The sequence below is a fragment of the Bubalus bubalis genome, chromosome 14 (genome assembly GCF_019923935.1).
Source record: "Bubalus bubalis isolate 160015118507 breed Murrah chromosome 14, NDDB_SH_1, whole genome shotgun sequence".
Lineage (NCBI taxonomy): Eukaryota > Metazoa > Chordata > Mammalia > Artiodactyla > Bovidae > Bubalus > Bubalus bubalis.
In genome coordinates, this window is record NC_059170.1 from 26,231,005 (window position 1) to 26,249,372 (window position 18,368).

At 50.1% G+C, this 18,368-nt stretch overlaps 1 protein-coding gene and 1 long non-coding RNA gene across 4 annotated transcripts; both read left to right on the forward strand.

Moving 5' to 3' along the window:
- Positions 1-13: 13 nt before the first annotated feature.
- TUBB1 (tubulin beta 1 class VI) lies at positions 14-15,506 on the forward strand. 3 transcript variants are annotated; one of them, XM_025263763.3, is made up of 5 exons: positions 14-3,025; positions 3,443-3,637; positions 13,277-13,385; positions 14,047-14,157; positions 14,300-15,506. In XM_025263763.3, the coding sequence occupies exons 2-5, from the start codon at positions 3,563-3,565 to the stop codon at positions 15,373-15,375; spliced, it is 1,371 nt and encodes a 456-aa protein (XP_025119548.3). In that variant the 5' UTR covers positions 14-3,025; positions 3,443-3,562; the 3' UTR covers positions 15,376-15,506. The 3 variants fall into 3 exon arrangements, with proteins under 3 accessions (XP_025119548.3, XP_025119551.3, XP_006049114.3); XM_025263766.3 differs by lacking the exon at positions 3,443-3,637 and having other exon boundaries at positions 2,918-3,025; XM_006049052.4 differs by lacking the exons at positions 14-3,025; positions 3,443-3,637 and adding an exon at positions 10,326-10,459.
- LOC123329194 lies at positions 4,876-6,772 on the forward strand. Its single transcript, XR_006544512.2, has 2 exons — positions 4,876-5,010; positions 5,675-6,772. It is a non-coding gene; the product is annotated as an uncharacterized LOC123329194 (long non-coding RNA).
- Positions 15,507-18,368: the final 2,862 nt, after the last annotated feature.

Below are 18,368 nucleotides of genomic sequence, written 5' to 3' on the forward strand. Positions count from 1 at the left end.
AGCCTTGGCGTCTTGGGACCCTTTGGTCGGAAGAGATGCCCCAGATCCCCGCATCCTGCCTGGGTCCAGCCTCCAGGGATGATGGGCAGGGGTCTCCCTGCAGAACTGTACCCTATTCTAGCTTCCTGATGGAGGAGGGCATGGCAACCCACTCCAGTATTCTTCCCTGGAGAATCCCATGGACAGAGGAGCTGGTCAGGCTACAGTCCCAGGGGTTGCAAGAGTCAGACATGACTGAGCACCTGAGCACCCTAGCTTTCCCTGAGGCCGAGACTCTTTCTGGAGAGACGTTGCCCCTACATAGAGAAGGAAGACTGAATCCTTCTAGAAAAGGCCCCTCAAGGAAAATCTCACTTGGAGCCTGAATCTTCTTTCTCCCTGCCAACTTCCAAAGCTGCCTGGGGAGGTTTCTGCTAACAAAGCATTTCATTTTCAAACAACCGAAAGCAGAAGTGCGACCCCAGGGGCCTGGGTTTCATAACTCAAGAGTTCCCTCCTCCTCCAGCTCCTCGTGACTGGTGGTCACCTGAGCCGGCCACAGAATGGCTTCCCTGGTCTTGGGAGAAAAGGGTTCAGGCTTTTTTGTCCTAGGGTCCAGTGTTGGTATAGGGTGCTCTGATGTGGGGACCCTGCTCTTACCACATGGACACCTCCCCCTGGTCCCTGTCTTTTGCTCTGCTGGCACCAAGCCTGCACACAGAAATCACAGTAGCTGCCTTACGGACCTCCAGCCATTTCTGTGGCTGCCCTTGGAAGCCCTGAGGTGCCCATGGAATCCCAGTAGGGCTTGGTCCCAGTTCCCGAGAGGCTGTCTCTGAGGTGACATGTAGACACGGCCTCTATCCACTGAGGTGTCCTTTATCTTCTTGGAAAGCTGGCTCCTTGGTGCTTGCCCCAGCATGTGTCCTGGGCCTGGTCCCAAAGCCTTTCCCTTTCCCCAGGTGCAGCAGGTGTGGGAAGGGAGTTTCCAGCCGGGGTTTCCCCATCTCTCACCTCTCTCCTCCAGAGCCAAGGTGAACCAGCCAATGGGTCCTCCATCCATAGGAGGAAACAAGCCAGCAGGGTTGTCCCTGGGTGACCCTGGTGACGTCCACCATCCAGGTGGGGTCTTCCTAAGAGGTGGGTTTTGGGTCTCCTTTAAAGAAAAATATGAGCTTCTCAGGTAGTGCAGTGTTAAAGAATCTGCCTGACAATGCGGAAGACATGGGTTTGATCCCTGACCTAGGAAGATCCTGCATGCCATGGGGCAACTAAGCCCATGAGCGGCAACTACTGAGCCTGTGCTCCAGAGCCCGTGCTCCTCAACAAGAGAAGAAGTGAGAAGCTCATGTGCTGGAGAGTAGGCCCCGCTCGCCACAACTGGAGAAAAGCCTGAGCTGACACGAAGACCCAGCACAGTCAAAAATAAATAAATAAATAAACATTAAAAAAAATCATAAAAGCTCGTAGTTGCTGAAGAATGACCACAGTGGTCCCCTATTGTAGGGTGATGAATATTGTGGGGACCACCCGAGTGCCCATAGATGGTCAGGGCCCAAGAGGTGCAACACGGGACACAGATGGCCCCTCGGCCCCACCTCAGGGGAGTGCTGTGAGGTCTGGGGCTGCATCCCTGATGCTGGGTGAAAATGTGCCAGGTTATAAGCTCTTCCGTTCCTGCAGTGTTGGGGGACCTGGATGCTCGGAAGGTGTCCTGGGCTTCTCGTAGGAGGTCCACGCACGTCGGTATTACAATGGTCAGGGCTGGTGTCGCGGGCGTGTGACGCCTGACTTCAACAGGGCCCTGAGCACTTGGTGAGATGCTGAGTCTGTCAAGGCCCCCCATTTTCATTTTGAGCTGCACATTCTGGAGCTGGGCCTGCCTGATGACACAACCTCCATAGGCCGAAGGGTCAGAGTGGGGCAGTGGCCATGCATTGGGCCCTGGAGAAAGCAGGTTAAAGGGAGGGACAGTGACATTCTCAGGCTGACAGGTGGTGGTGTACCAGGGTTTCCCTGCCCTGGAAGCTATGCAGACTCAGAGGATGATGGGAAAATCTAGCAGGTGGAGTGGGGAGGGAGGCCAGACATTTGAAACCACAACTTTCAAGGCAAGAAGAAGCAAGTGAGTTCTCCTGTGACCCGCTCTGCCTCTTCAGCACCTGTGGTGCGTGCACCACGTGGAGTCAAGCCTCTGGGCCGTTTCTTCCACCTGAAGTTGGCTCTGGTCCACAGATATACGTCTGCCTGGCTCCCAGCTCTGAGGACAGCTGGCTGCGTCACTTTGGGAGTCCCTCAGGGCTGTGGTCTGTTGAGGGAGGGGCCCTAGCTCTGGCCACTGCTGTGAGCGGAGGGCGTTTGACTCCAGGAGCTCTCTGAAGGTGCACGGATGAAACGCAAAACCTGCTGGGACTGCGGAGAAGAAGGAGCTGCTGGACTGGCTGCCCCGCCCACCTGCTCCTCTCTCCCCAGAGCAGGTACACCTGAGTTACAGGTTTGGGGACCCTGCGGATATGAAAGCTCTGTCTCTTCCTGACGCCGCCACTGCTCTGCGTGTCCGGGAGGGTGTTTTGTGGATAATGACTCGTCTTATCTGCCTGGGACAGAGGCTCAGGGAGCCGGCCTGTAACTGAGTAACTGATTCCTCCCTGCTGCTCAGCCGTGCCCGAAGGCAGATACAAAGTCAGCCTAGACAACTCCTGTCTGGGCAAGTCTTCTCTCCTTTGATCCTTGGCACAAGCCTGTGAGGTGGGAATCCAATGCCGTCACCCATTTTACAGGTGGGGAGACTGAGGCTCCAGCGAGGACGAGAGACCTATACTCAGACTGAAGTTCATGGGTGGCAGGTTTGAATCTGGGATGTTCTTCTTTTTTATTGCCCCATAAAGTCTCCTGGCAAACACGTGATGCAAGGCCATGACACAAAAGCCTGTTCATTTCTAAAAATAAGACTGACTTGTCCCCTCGTCCTGATAAAGAAATCTCTCACACTTTACAGCCAGGCTGGGGCCGACCCAGCCTCCCCACTTGCACAAGGAGAACACAGGTGAGTTTTCATTTACTGTGGACTTGCCTCCGAGCCCTCTCCTCCTTCTTGGCTCATGCCACGCTGCCTGCCCTCCACCGGCAGACGGCAGACACTTCCTATTCTCTCACCTCCCTGGGCTGAGCCAGGTCTTGGATACTGCCTTTATTGTGATGGGTGCTGGCGTGCTGGGAGGCATGTCTGGCTCGTGGGCAACATGGGTCCCTTGGCAGCTGCTCCTCTGTCCACACAGTCACTCAGTTAGATGTTCACGCTGACCCTGTGCTGTGAATGTGGTCCCCAAAAGCCATTGCCACCACACCCTCTGCTGGTCACACAGGCTGGCTTGGGAGGGGACTCGCCTCCTGGGGGTCACATTTGTGAGACTGGCCTGTCAGTTTCACCTTCAGAGCATGCCTCCCACCATCCACTCGGCAGGTCCCATCAGGCCCACCCAGGAGCCTGCCCAAGAGCCCTTGGAGCGTGGCCTGCCTCGTTCACTGGATCCAGTCTTCTGGGACCCGGAAGGGAAGTTGGCAAGCATGCTGAGAACCTAGGATGCGCCATGTCATTGTCCCAGCCCTGGGGACACAGGAGAGTGTCAGTCCCCACCTGCCAGGAGTGAACATTCTGGTAAGGGGCCATGTGGAAATAGAACAGTGTCCAAGTAGAAAGAGCTGGATCCAGAGACAGGGCCTCTGGGAGTTTGCTCCGGGGTGGTTCTCTTAGCCATCCTGCGAGTTGGGGTTGACTGATGAGGATGCAGCTATGGAAAGTGCTGGACTTTTCAAGCATGTGCAAGGACCTTGAAAGGCGGACACTCTGGGTAGGTGTGACCAAGTGGCCTCAGAGATGGCTGGAGAAGAAGGAGGCTGGGCGAGGTCCCTGGGTTGTAAATGCACCTCTCAGCTGCCACGCTCTGGGATCTAAGGCCAGCTTCCTGCTTCCCAAAGGCCACTGTCCTCAAGTGCAGGGCTCCTCCTCCGCCACCAGGTCCCACCCAGCCCTTCCTTGTCCCTCCCTCCCTGGGTCAGGCCTGTGTCTCCGCCTCCTTTGGCTCCCTCCCTGCTCCCCACCCACCCCAGGGGTTTCCCCATCAATCGGAACAATATATCAGCTGTGGTGAGAGGGGTGGTTTTACCCTGGTGGCCGCTGGTTTCCTGGGGAGCAGTGGTGAGGTCTTTATGCTCTATGAGCTCCCTCTGGGAGGAAGGATGGTAGGATGGAAGGCTGGGGGGTGGTGGTCAGTTAGAGGCTATTGCGGTTGTGGGCAGGAGAGCTGCTGCTGCTGCTGGTGGGTCACTGATTCTGCTGGAGAGATGCTGAGTTGGGTGGCAGCGCTGGCAGGACCCAGTTATGGACCAGAGGTGAGGAGGAAGCCTGGCTCAAGGCTGTCTGGCCGACCTGCCTTTCCACACCTGGAATCATCTTTTTAGAACCATCTCTGGTTCTGCCGTGTCATCCTGGGACACGTGTCAACCTGTCAGGCCCCTCTCTGAGCTTCAGTCTCTATCGCCAAATGAAAGAACCATCCCCTGACTTGTTGTTCAGTCGCTAAGTTGTGTCTGACTCTTTGTGACCCCATGGACTGCAGCACGCCAGGCTCCTCTGTCCTTCACTATCTCCAGGAACTTGCTCAGATTCACGTCCATTGAGTCGGTGATGCCTTCTGACCATCTCATCCTCTGTCCACATCCCCCTTCCCCTCCTGCCCTCAATCTTTTCCAGCATCAGGGGTTTTTCCAATGAGTCGGTCCTTCGCATCAGGTAGCCAAAGTATTGGAGCTTCAGCATCAGTCCTTCCAACGAATATTCAGGGTTGATTTCCTTTAGGACTGACTGGTTTGATCTCCTTGCTGTCCAAGGGACTCTGAAGAGTTTTCTCCAACACCACAACTCGAAAGCATCAACTCTTTGGCACTCAGCCTTCTTTATGGTTCAACTGTGATATCCATACATGCTACTGGAAAAACCACAGCTTTGACTCTACGGACCTTTGACTGGAGGTGGGTGCAGCAAGAGAGATGGTGGCAGAGCACTTGGTAAAGGGCACAGAAGGGAGCTTTGGCACGTGAGTCTCTCCTCCCTGGAGGGCAGGAACCACATTTCCCTCATTTCTGAGGTCCTTCAAGCTCTTCTGAGTTCCTCAAAGAGTATTCAGCCAACATTTGTTGGCTAAACAAATAGATTTCTGAGTCTTGTACAGCGGAGGTTGCTTGGACAAACACTGGACTTGAGGAAATATATATTTTTGTTTGATTTCATCCGTGTTGTACTTATCTCTCTTTCTGCCACTGAACATGGCTTATCAGGAGCTGCACACCTTGGGAGATGGGAGAGATATGAACGAGAAGGTTAATGTTTCTGTACACCTCAGAATCATGGCGGCTCACGGGAAGCGTGTGTGTGTTTCCTCCTGCAAATAAGAGGTGCCACAGCCCAGGATGCTGATTCTAAATGTACCTAAGAGATGGCATGTCATCCCCATTTTGGACTTGAGGCTGGAGAGGGATGGGGAGCCGTCGGCGTGGGGCACCCAAGGGAGAGAAGGTCTCAAACTCTTCCGTGGAGCTGGGCAGCCTGGCTTAAAGAAAAACAGTAACTAGTTTCTTGGTTACTTTTTCTCTTCTTGCAGTTACTTATTCATTCTCCCAGAACTTTCTTTTACAGTAGGAGAATGCACGAGGAGGAGAGTACAAGCAAGTGGAACTCAGTTCATCTGATGATCTGCCCACATCCGCTGAGTCACTCCTAATGGCCCCTCAGATGTCATTTTCTTACTAAGACATTTGGAAAAATTTCTGCCTGTGAATCAGAAGCAAACATTGTAATTCACCAGTCTTCTCTAAGTTATGCAAGGAACTTTGATGTGCTCAGAAGTGGAAGCTCAGGGCGGATGAAATCAATGAATTCTCTGAGAACTTTGTTTTTCTCCTACTTGAGGTTCGTTTGCCAAGTGGAGGATGCAAAGAGCTCCGTCTGACCACTGGAGTCACCTCTGCAGGAAGTCTGGGAGCAGCTGATGTGGGGTTTCTTGATGACACTGGTTTTCCTTATCATCTTGGTCCTGTTCCCATAATAGACCCGAGTGTCATCCAGGAAGGGGCTTTCTGCCACAGCGTCGTGTCGAGGGCTGTTCCTCACAACGAAGGGCTGGCCTGAGGGTGCTTAATCATCTCCAGGGTCCTCGGGTGTGTGGGGTCGCGCCCGGCATGCAGGGGACGCCTGCCCTCTGCCCCCCCGGAGCTCAGTTCAGGCCCTATCCCTGTCACCTGCCTTTGTCACAGCCCTTCTCGGGGGAGAAGATGGCTTTGTCACTCATCATGGATGGTCGCTTTAAATCCCTTGCTGTGCTTTAGGGCAAGGGGTCACCTTCTGCCTGGCAGAAGTGCAGACCTTTGGTCACCCAGGGGGGGCCTGTTCACCTGTGAGTCAGGAAGGGGGCACTCCCAGGGGCCTGAGAAAGCCACTGTGTCTTCATCGCCTCACTGGCTCTCGATGACCCGGCAGCCAGAGGGCCGCGTGTTCCCCAGGGGAGCAGGTACCTTCATAAATGACAAAGGGGCAGAGATGGGCTGGTGTCAGCCCCGCTGCGTGTCCTGCCTCTTGGTGCTCCCCGACATGCTAACTCCTGCGCCCTCAGCAGCTCAGGCCAGACACACAGTAGGCGCTCAGGACCCAGGCCCGGGAGACAGTGGCGTCTACACAGTCAGTTGCATCGCTGCCTTCCATCATGTGAAGCTGACTCGAAAAACACTGCCTCTGCAATGGTTGAGGGCTGCTCAGTTCTTACCGCAGACTTGGGCCTTGGGACCACTATTGGGCTTTCCAGGTTTGAGGGAGGTAGGCCCCCAATCCCAGCCTCCCTGCCTGGCATCCGCCCCCCCAACTAGCCCCCACCCCTGACAGCTCATGCTGCCCAGGCTGAGTAAACACCGCTGGCCCCACCGGAATCAGAGCAAACAGGGTTCCTCTTCTTCCCCCTTTTTGCCACCATTAACAGAAAAACCTTTTAAGCACTCAACTGGAATTCTGACAAACTCAGGTGACCCAAGGAGGGTGCTCCAGGGTGGAGGCTGGGGGCGCCCAGCTTGCTGGACTGCATTCCTTCGGCATGGAGCGAAAACGCAGGTGGAGGACGCCCCCAGACCCTCCCAGCAGCTCTGCCCCCCACCGCCTCCTGTAACTTTCCAAAGTAGGTCTGTGCTGACTCCATGTACTGTCCCTGTTCCCCGGAACCGTTCATATGGTCAGCCTGGATCACCTCCTAGGGAAGGAGGAGAGAGTCCCGCCCCGCCCGTTAGGACACACTGCTGAATAAACACATTATTGGCTGTGGGGAAGCTTGCCCTTCTGAGTGGGGCTGCTCACCCTTGCCCAGCTGTTGGTCTGCACTCAGCAAACATTGACTGAGGCACTTTGGGGACTCGAAGGTGAAGCGATGCAGCAACTCTCAGGCTGTTGGGGAGATAAGGCAGGAATATAAGTGATGAGCAAACAAGGCTGAGTGTTGGAAACTGCCACCAAAGCTCTGGGGCCACCGGAGTGGGGGGTGTCCCTGACCCCCAGGGTCTGTCTCCTGCTCCAGCCTCAGAGACGCAGGGGCCTGCCAGGCCGGGGGAGGGTGGGGAGGGCAGGTGGGAGCACCGAGGGAAGAGGAAGGAGTAAAGGCGAGTGGGGTGACCTCCATGGGAGCTGAAAGGCTCATTCTGTGTGTGTGTGTGTGTGTGTGTGTGTATTTCTTAATATATATTAAACTATATTCTGTTAGTTTCAGGTGTTTAGCACAGTGATTCTTTATTTTTTAAATAAATATCTATTCTTTTTCAGATTATTTTCCTGTAAAGTTTATTACAAACTACTGAGTAGAGTTCCCTGTGCTGTGCAGTAGGTCCTTGTTGGTTATTTATTTTATATATAGTAGTGTTTATCTGTTAATCCCAACCCCCTGGAACTTTCCTGGTGGTCCAGTGGCTAAGACTCCACTCTCCCAGTGCAGGGGGACCTGAGTTCATTCTCTGCTCAGGGAAATAAATCTCATATGCTGCAACTAAGACACAGCACAGCCAAAAAAAAAAAAAGGAAGACTCAACTTCTGAATTTATCCCTCCCTGCTGTATATTTTTTACTTTGTGAAAAATACTGCTAAGCTCATGCATATTTCTTCTCTTGGATTTACACTGTCTCCTCTCTACCTTGGGGGCAGCCAAGTCTGGAGCAGACGCAGGTGTGAATGAAGTGGTCATTCAACTTGGAGCAGGAAGAACTTTTCAAACTAAGAGACATGTCTCAAGAGTCCTCATTTCTAAGTTTGGAAAGATTCACTAACTCTTAACACGTCCCAGTTTGCTTAACCTCTCTCTCCATGTGTTACTCAGCCATTGTTGCCCTGCTGTTTCAGAGAAAGTTGCGTGGTGACCTTGAATACCTCAAAGTGTCTCCTGAAAATAAGGGCTTGCATGTGCGTAGTCCCCAGGCCAAGATCAAGTTCAGGAAATAGAAGGTGGCTGCAATGTTATTATCCTATCTACACAGTCTGTGCTCAAATGTCCACAGGTGTCTCCTTCGTGTCCCTTACAGCAACTCTTCCCTGGTCTAGGACCTGACCGAGGGTCATGGAGCTTTTAGTCTGCATGTGATGTGTGAGATCACCAGACAACAGACAGGAGTGGGCCTGTGGCGGGCACCATGGGACAAAGTCCTTCTTCCCTACCTGTGGGTTTCCCTCCCAGCGTTTGCCTCAGCTCTTCACTCTGTGGTTGAACTCCTGGGAGGACAGGAGACTATTTTCCCCAGAAAGTCCACTGGGGATAACTTCCCTGCTCATGTCACTGACCTCACATTGGGGTTTCCCAATGTGTAGGAAGGCACATGGTTTAGGAGCTGATGGTCAGGCTGGGGCTTGCAGGGTGAGAGGTGATAGGCAAGGGGCTGGTGGTGAGCCTGGTTTGCTGGGAACATGGGGCTGAGCATCTCCTGTGTGGCTGGCCCTCACTGGGTGTCAGGGAAATGTGGCTGGGACTCTGGGTCTGAGGGACTTCATCGTTTGGTAAAGGAACCAAAGTCAGTGAGACCCCCATGACGAGAGTAAAGGGGCAACAGAGCAGAGTTGGGGGTGCGGTGCAAAGGGGCAGCCAGGCTGTGTCCTGGGCAGAAAGGTGGGTGGGGCAGTCACAGGCTTTTACGTTAAAGGTGGCCTTGTCATGTCAGGGAGGGGCGAGTGACGGCCAGTATGAACAATGTGCTGGGAGAGAGCAGTCGTGGGCTGAAAACCCCATGGCCCAGTGTGGAGGAGGGAATATTCCAGAACCCTGAGCACACAGGACCAAAGTCTCGAGGGGATGCTGAGATGGAAGCCTGGAGCCAGGTTAGCAAAGGCCTTGATGGCATGCTGGAGAGTTTAGATCTTACATCTCCACTCTGATTTCCCAAACTCCCAAGAATATGTCACCCATACAAATTTGGCCAAGTTGAAAAAGCAAACTTTCTCTTATTATCATTCTACTATTGGGCTTCCCAGGTGGCGCTAGTGGTAAAGAACCTCGGGAGACATAAGAGACTAGGTTCGATCCCTGGGTCAGGAAAATCCCCTGGAGAAGGGCATGGCAACCCACTCCAGTATTCTTGCCTGGAGAATCCTCATGGACAGAGGATCCTGGTGGCCTACAGTCCATAGGGTTGCAAAGAATTGGACACGACTGAAGGACGTAGCAAGTTTTTTTTTTTCTATTAACATTAGAATATGCAACATAAAAATAAGAACTGTCCATCCATGTTCCACCTCAGCACCATCAGTGGCTTTTAGACAAAGCACAGCTGAAGACGAGGGAGCCATGGCAAGTTCTAGAGGGAGGGTGGGGCGATGTCTAATTGGTTGTATGTATGGCTGTAGTGAAGCCACTTCATACTCTGGAATTTGTGGACTCATCTGTCATGCGATGCATTTAGACAAATGGATTTCTAATAATACAACTGGCTTGGGTGGGAAAGGTCTCTGGAGGTGGCCCCGGTCGCCCCAGTGAGCTGGGAGTCTGACCATCCGGGGGCCCAGAGCCAGTGCTGGCGCCCAGAGTCTACCATGCAATGCCGAGGCCGGAGCCAGTCTTGTAGGCAGCGCACACAACAGCAGCCTTTGGTCTTGAACTCTAGGAAATGATCGGGCAATATTCCGTGTTGGGAGAGGAAGAACTCCCCCTTCACAAGGATGACAGAGCAGAGAGGGGCAGGGGCTGGGCCTCCAGGCTGGACACACCCTTGGGTCACTGCGGGAGGCAGCCTGGTCAGTGGGTCCTGTCACTGCGATGACCAGAGTTGTGTAAGGCTTGTGGCGGTGACCAGCAGCTCTCCCAGACTGGGGACTCGCTCCAGGCAGGTCTGATCCTTGGGCGCAGAGCAAGGATGCGTGAGATCGTACACATCCAGATTGGCCAGTGTGGCAACCAGATTGGAGCCAAGGTAAGGAATGTCCAGTTACTAGTGTTGGCCTGTCCATGATCCACAGCATAGCCAGCTCAGAAAAGCCCCTAAGGTAGCAGGGAGGACCTGAGCCCAGCAGATCCATGCACTTGCCCAGTGTCTGACTTACTGATGTCAAATGACGCCTGTAGTGGTTCAAGAGACTGAGGGCATAGGAAAAGGCTTAAAGGGTAAATCTAACTCCTGTTAATTCTGTGGACAGTTCTGTGTGTATAAAACACCTGTCAATCGTTTTTACTTTGATCACCTCTGCATTCGTATCTGAAACCAGTAATTTTGTCTCAAAATAGTTTTCCAAAGTTTCTTGGGAGAATTTTTCCACTGTATCACTAAGATAGCTTTCCCTCCCCTCCTGTATTTATGTTCCAGTTTAAAAAGATCAACTACTATTTTATTTTGAATGCAACCAAAAATCAAAGTGGTAAACCTAAAATTTTTTGGGTTCAGCAGCAGAAATAATTAAAATATATCCTTTGTGATATAAATAAGTTTTTCTCCTCCTCCATCACATTTTTCTAAAAAGTACTTGGTTCTATTGACCAATGCTAAAAAACAGATACCAGAGCCCAATACCTCCAAGTCTAAGTTTTAAAAATTTATTTTTTTAAAGATTTATTTATTTATTTTTGGCTGTGGTGGGTCTTTGCTGCTGCACATGGGTTTTCTCTAGTTGTGTCCAGCAGTGGCCACTCTTCATTGCAGTAGGGCTGGATGGGGGAAGCTTCTCACTGCAGTGGCTTCTCCCTTTTCAGAGGATGGGCTCTTGGGAGCCTGGGCTTCCGTAGTTGCGGCTCACAGGCTTAGTTGCTCCATGGGATGTGGGATCCTCTCAGACTAGGGATCAAGTCGGTGTTCCTTGCATTGCAAGGTGGATTCTTAACCACTGGACCGCCAGGGCAGCCCTCTTCAACTCTAATTTTAAAGTGATCAGTTCTACTATGAAACAGCTGTCTGATTATTCTCTTTACTATTTTTAAATTATTCTACTAGTATGAATTACACTAAAAACTTTATTGCATTACAACTTGAAAGTTTATATGTGATAAGATGATGTAAAATTTACCATCTGTAACCATGTTTAAGTATCTACTTCAGTAGTGTTAAGTACATTCACACTGTCATGCCTCCAATCTCCAAAATGCTTTTCTTGATAAACTGAATTTAAAATGCTTTTTTCTTGCAAAACTGAAACTTGGTGCACACCATTAAACACTGCCTCCCCATTCCTCTCCCCTGCTCCTGGCACCTGCTATTATACTTTCTGTCTCTATGAATTTCATGAACATATAACAGTATTTGGCCTTTTGTGAGTGGCCTGTTTCACTTAGCAGTGTCCTCAGGGTCCATCCCTGTTGTAGCACGTGTCAGAATTTCCTTCCTTTTTAAGGCTGAATAACAATCCAGCTGTATAGATAGATCACGTTTGTTTATTCAGTCATCTGTCCATGGGCAGCTGGATTGTTTCCAAATTTTGGCTACTGTAACTAACGCAGCTATGGAAAAAATGAAAGTCTTTTAATACAGGTGTTTAAAACCCGGGGCAAAGAAAATGACCGCTTACAAGGAAGATGTCATCCTTCCTTGATGGAGTGATAAGACGTTCAAAATTAAAACACACAGAGAAGGGAGGCATGGGCCCCTACTGCTCTGAAGTTGGAAGATAAGGTGAAGATAGGATCCAGGCAGGGAGTGCAGGGTCTAGGCAGGGTCTCAGCTCTGGGTTCAGAAATGTGCTGCCTAATGGTTAAAGACCCAGCAAAAACTTATTATTTGGGGCCATAAGAACTTTTAAGACATATTTTTTTTTTAGTCTCACTCCTGATTTTATTTTTTGGTATTTTAAAAAACTTTTAATTGGAGGATAATTGCTTTACAGTGTTGTGTTGGTTTCTGCCATACAGCAATGTGAATCATCCATAAGTATAAACAAGACATTTAATTTGTGGTTTCAGAGAACTTTCTTTTTTTTCTGCTGATAATTTACTATAAAACAGAGTCTTATATTAATAAGATCAAGGCCAAGCAGAGCTATCATTCATAAATGTGGTTGGAAAAACAGCCTTGGGGATTGAATATAAACAAATACATTTTCATGTATATTTGTGCTTCTCCAGGGTAATGAAAAGGGGCCATTTCAGTAACTATATCCATAAAAGCCTGGCACATACTATATGAATAATATGTGTATGTGACTGAAGGTATAATATGTTTCAAATAGTTACCAGAAAATGGCTATGCATAATTTTGAATTGAGCTCATATCTGATCATCCAAAATGCGCACTGTTTAAAAGCATGCATAGGTGTCCTCGTGATGGGCTTTTGGGAAAAACTGCATGAAAATAAATCCACAAAGTGGAATGAGATGTTATCATGCAGTCAGATAAGAATTCAGTTTATTTTCACTTAATGGGATCTATACTCTGCTATCTGGATGCATTGTAAGGCCGAACTAGAGATACACTGTCTGAGGTGAAATTCTAAAAGAACAGCATTAATGTATAGAGGGCCTGAATTTCACAGTAACAAAATCCAATTTGACATTTTATGTGTTGACATTGTATTGAAGCAGTTCAGGTGGATATAAAATGCAGTCTTCATCTTCATGGCTAGCAGCAGGGACAAAGCATAAATTTAGGAAGGGGCGGGCAGGTGGGAAAAGGGCCCCAAAGATAAATCTCAGGGAGGAAAGCAGACCCAGAGCCCTTGCTTCCTGTCTTTCTGCTCAATCTGCCAGCTCCAACCTGGCCTTCAGCAGGATCCCTCTGCACACTGACCTTCTCTCCTTCTGCTTTCAGTTCTGGGAGGTGATTGGAGAGGAGCATGGGATAGACTGGGCCGGGAGCTACTGCGGGGACAGCGCTCTGCAGCTGGAGAGGATCAGCGTGTACTACAATGAGGCCCATGGTAGGACGCTGCGCTGTTGGCCTCGGTCACCAGCCCTGGGGACACAGCAGAGACAGGAGGGCCTGCGAGACCAGAGGGACAGGCGGGTGATGTTCTGAGAGCTACAGAGGGTAGACCTGGAAAGGCTGTCTCTGGTCACTGGAGGGCCACGCTGCCAACACAGACTGTTTAGACCCCGACCTTCCTTTCTGGTTTTTATTATTTTATTTTTTCCCTTATCTTCCTTTTCTGGTTTTTATTTTTTTAATTAATTATTATTATTATTTTTTGCCATGCTATGTGGCTTGTGGGATCTCAGTTTCCAGACCAGGGATTGAACCTGGGCCCTGGGCAGTGAGACTGCAGAGTCCTAACCAATGCACAGCCAGGGAACTTTCCCTTTCTGGTTTTTAAATACAAAGTAGAGTCAGTTCCAATAGGAACAAAATCCTCATCACTGGCAAGAGAACAAACAAAATGGACAATGGTGGAAGAAGTGATTTCTGAAGCTTTTTACAGATTTCTGTGACTGTTGTCAGGGTCCAAGCTATCATTGCCAGTCTGTCTACCCAAGACACTTTCTAGAAGGACTTTCCCCCCTCACCCAGGTTCTACTTTGATGAAACATGAACCTTCAGAAAAATAAGTTAGAAGTTTGCTAACTTCATATCTTTCTATGCAGGTAAGAAGTATGTGCCCCGAGCAGTCTTGGTGGATCTGGAACCCGGGACCATGGACAGCATCCGATCCAGCCGAGTGGGGGCCCTCTTCCAACCGGACAGCTTTGTCCACGGTAGGTTTTTCCGGAAGGTTCCACCGGGGAGAGAGCAAGAGTGCCTCCTGGAGGTGTGCATCCTCCCCAGCCCCCACGCCCGGTCCTGGGGGGGTGGGGGTGGGGGTGGGGAGGGGTGTGACCGAGTCCCCTGTGCCCACAGGTAACTCTGGGGCCGGTAACAACTGGGCGAAGGGCTACTACACAGAGGGCGCCGAGCTGGTGGACAGCGTGCTGGACGCGGTGCGCAGCGAGGCCGAGGGCTGCGACTGCCTGCAGGGCTTCCAGCTAGTGCATTCGCTGGGTGGGGGCACGGGGTCGGGGATGGGTACACTGCTGCTGGGCAAGATCCGCGAGGAGTACCCCGACCGCATCCTGAACTCGTTCAGCGTGATGCCCTCACCAAAGGTGTCGGACACTGTGGTGGAGCCCTACAATGCCGTGCTGGCGCTGCACCAGCTTGTGCTCAACTCCGACGCCTGCTTCTGCATCGACAACGAGGCGCTCTACGACATCTGCTTCCGCACGCTGCGGCTCAACACGCCCACCTACGGGGACCTCAACCACCTGGTGTCCCTCACCATGAGCGGCATCACTACCTCTCTGCGCTTCCCGGGCCAGCTCAATGCTGACCTGCGTAAGCTGGCCGTGAACATGGTGCCCTTCCCTCGCCTGCACTTCTTCATGCCCGGCTTCGCGCCGCTCACGGCCCAGGGCAGCCAGCAGTACCGCGCACTGACCGTGGCCGAGCTTACCCAGCAGATGTTTGATGCCCGCAACACCATGGCCGCCTGCGACCCCCGCCGCGGCCGCTACCTCACCGTGGCCTGCATCTTCCGGGGCCGGATGTCCACGAAGGAGGTGGACGAGCAGCTGCTCAACGTGCAGACCAGAAACAGCAGCTGCTTCGTGGAGTGGATCCCCAACAACGTCAAGGTGGCCGTGTGCGACATCCCGCCCCGGGGGCTGAGCATGGCGGCCACCTTCATCGGCAACAACACAGCCATCCAGGAGCTGTTCGGCAGGATTTCCGAGCATTTCTCGGCCATGTTCAAGAGGAAGGCCTTCGTGCACTGGTACACCGGTGAGGGGATGGACATCAACGAGTTTACTGAAGCTGAGAGTAACATCCAGGATTTGGTGTCCGAATACCAACAGTTTCAAGATGCCAGAGCGGATGTGGAAGAGGAGGAGGTCGCAGGGGAAGCAGAAGTGGAACCGGCAGATAAAGAACATTAACTGCGAGAGGCCCTGCCTGAGGCTGGCTCTTCCGGAGCGCTATTAGGATGAGCAAGTCACCCCCGGGAAGGCAGGCCGATTCTGTACTGCGACACAGAGACCCACCTGCAGCCACTCAGCCTTAGCTTTGATGGGGGATTTCGGGGGCGGGGTGGGGGGGGGGCGGGCGGAGGTGGGGGGCGGGGAAGTACTGACAGGCACTAGGGTCTTGAAGAGTGTGGTATTCTGTGCACAAGCTTGATTTTATTCTTTTAAATAGGCAGGTGAATTAACTGTAAAGTGCTCCCTTTGTTTAAAGATTTGATTTGGCTGTTTGCTGTGTGTGGAGATGGACTGTGTGGATGGGGTGGGGGAACCCCTGCAGGCGAGGTTAAGTTGTATAGGCATCAGCTACCCTGGTAAGTGCCTGGGGATCTGTACTTGTTGGGATCTCAGGACTGTTAAGGCTCTCACTGTAGGTTCTCTCTTAATGCATGGCCTGCTGCCCACTTTTCACATCTGCTGACCTCCAGGAAAGTCAGGTGACTGCTTGGTGTTTGGGAGCCACACAGGAAAACAGGAGTCAGTGACCACTAGTAAATTGTGGAGATTGTGTGTACACTTCAGTATACCAACTGCAAAAGGGACAAGGGAGGAAAGGAAAGTGGCAGTCCTTCCTGAAAAAATACCCAGGCAAAAAGCCCCACAAAATGACAACCCATCTTCTGATCTTTATGTCTGAATAGCCACCTTTTAAAAATATTTTTAAATTGGCTGTGCTGTGCAGCATGTGGGCTCTTTAATTCCCAGTCCAGGAACTGAACCTGCATGCCTTGCACTGAGAGCTCAGAGTCTTAACCACTGGTCCACCAGGGAAGTGCCCTGAATAACTAGCTCTTAACATATATGTAGATACTTTAAAGTTTCTTATTAATGTTTGATTCTGGGAATTCATTCATCATCTTTGGTTCTTCTTGTAAAGGCTATTTTGAAATGCCCTTTTCACTTGAATGCAGAAACCCTCCTGAAAGGGCTCTGCAGCCGCCCTGCTCTTTAGAAAGGGCACATGCAGGCCCAGCAACCACTGAAACGGAGGAATTAAGCAGCGGTGGCTGTAGTGTCCTTCGAGGTTATGAAGGACACTGTCTCATTTGGGAACTTTTACAGTTCAAATTAATTTGCAGAAGTTGCCATAAATGTTTGCATGATGACACAGCTTTAGCCATTACACGATTTTAATCTGTTCACATTACAATGGACCAAATACACAAGAGCGTAATCAAATCATCCATAACTTCTTAATTACAGTTTACCTATTTCTGACATATTGCACTGCCATCCCATCCACGAAAGGTTTTAATGGCTTTCTAGAATTACCAGAGAGTTATCCAATTGGATCCATGGGCAGCCAGTGATGGGAGGAACTATTTACTTGCAGGCAACTGGGTTTTCATCTCCTATTTGCTTTGTAACCTGCAGTTATAGGGCAGCCAGTGGGTGGGTGATAGTAGCTCATTTTGAGAAACTTCACTCTCTTCACGTGCGTATCACGAGGAAATAACCAAAATATGCACCAAGAGAAAAATTCTCTCGATGTTTGTATCATGACATGCCTTTTATCTACAGAATTAAAAAAAATAAAGTTTTAAACACTTTCTACTTGTGGTTCAAAAAGCACTAAAACCGAAAGCAGATTTAATAAGAAACTGCACCTGAATTACTTAGAGTTCGTAACTTCTTTAGATGCTAAAAAGAAACATAACCTGTGATTACATAAGAATTTATACACATGCTTCCTCTGGCACTTTTTTCACTTTCTCAAATCTAAAAAGGCAATTAAATAGATGCAGGAAAGGATACAGATCTAAAGTTTAAAAAAAAAAAAAAACAACAAAAACCCTGCTGATTTATATTACTGTAAAGATTTTTGTTTGCTCAATAGTAATCATTAAAGTACAAAGAAATTCAATTTTAAATGGCTAAATTGCTTTATTTCAGACTAAATAAATTCCTTTTCTGGGAGCATAACTACCCAGACTTATTAATGTTGAGTAGTTAAAAATATTTCAAAATGCATCCCACTATCCTACTCTTGTATGGTGAAGTGAAAGTTGCTCACTTTCACTTCTGACTCTTTGCGACCCCATGTCTATGGAATTTTCCAGGCCAGAATACTGGAGTGGGTAGCTGTTCCCTTCTCCAGGGGATCTTCCCAACCCAGGGATCAAGCCCAGGTCTCTCCTATTGCAGGCAGATTCTTTACCAGCTGAGCCACCAGGGAAGCCTAAGAATACTGCAGAGCAATAGCCTATCTATTCTCCAGGGGATCTTCTCATCCCAGGAATTGAACTGGGGTCTCCTGCATTGCAGGCAGATTCTTTATCAGCTGAGCTAAGTAGATATAGATTAAAAAAAAAAAAAGGCAACGCACACTAAAACCAAAAGAAATCTGTCCCAATTTTGAAGGGCCTCTTCCTTTAGCTGTACAGTGGTTACAGCAACATTGGTCTCTCCGAGACTGAGATGGTAGACTCAGGATTTTAGAGCATGTTTGATTCCTTCACTTCACACACAAGAACCTTGTTTGAATGAGGAGACTGAATCCCTCACAAGTCACGCAGGTGGTTAGTAAAATACCCACAACTTGATCTGACCAGGCCCCCTGGTATTCTGGACACAGTGGTCCTGCCAGCTACCCAGTGGGGCGTGACGCAGGGCCTCATGGTAACAGTTCAGGATTTTTTTAATCATGGAGAAAGAACCGCACAGAATCTCTACTGAGCAGTGAATCTGTCCTTTACTCAGTTAACTTTAATCCTTTCCTTATCACAAGGCCTGTCCCTAAGTCTCGACTCTAATTATTCCATCTGCCTCCTGAATAAAATGACTTATCTCTAATTAACTTGGCTGGAAATGATTCAGCCCTTTGCCTATCAGTTACTTTATTCGTCTGGTATCAGAGGCCCCATGGCCTCGTGAGTCATTTGTTTCTGTCCCAGTAATGAAAGATGCCT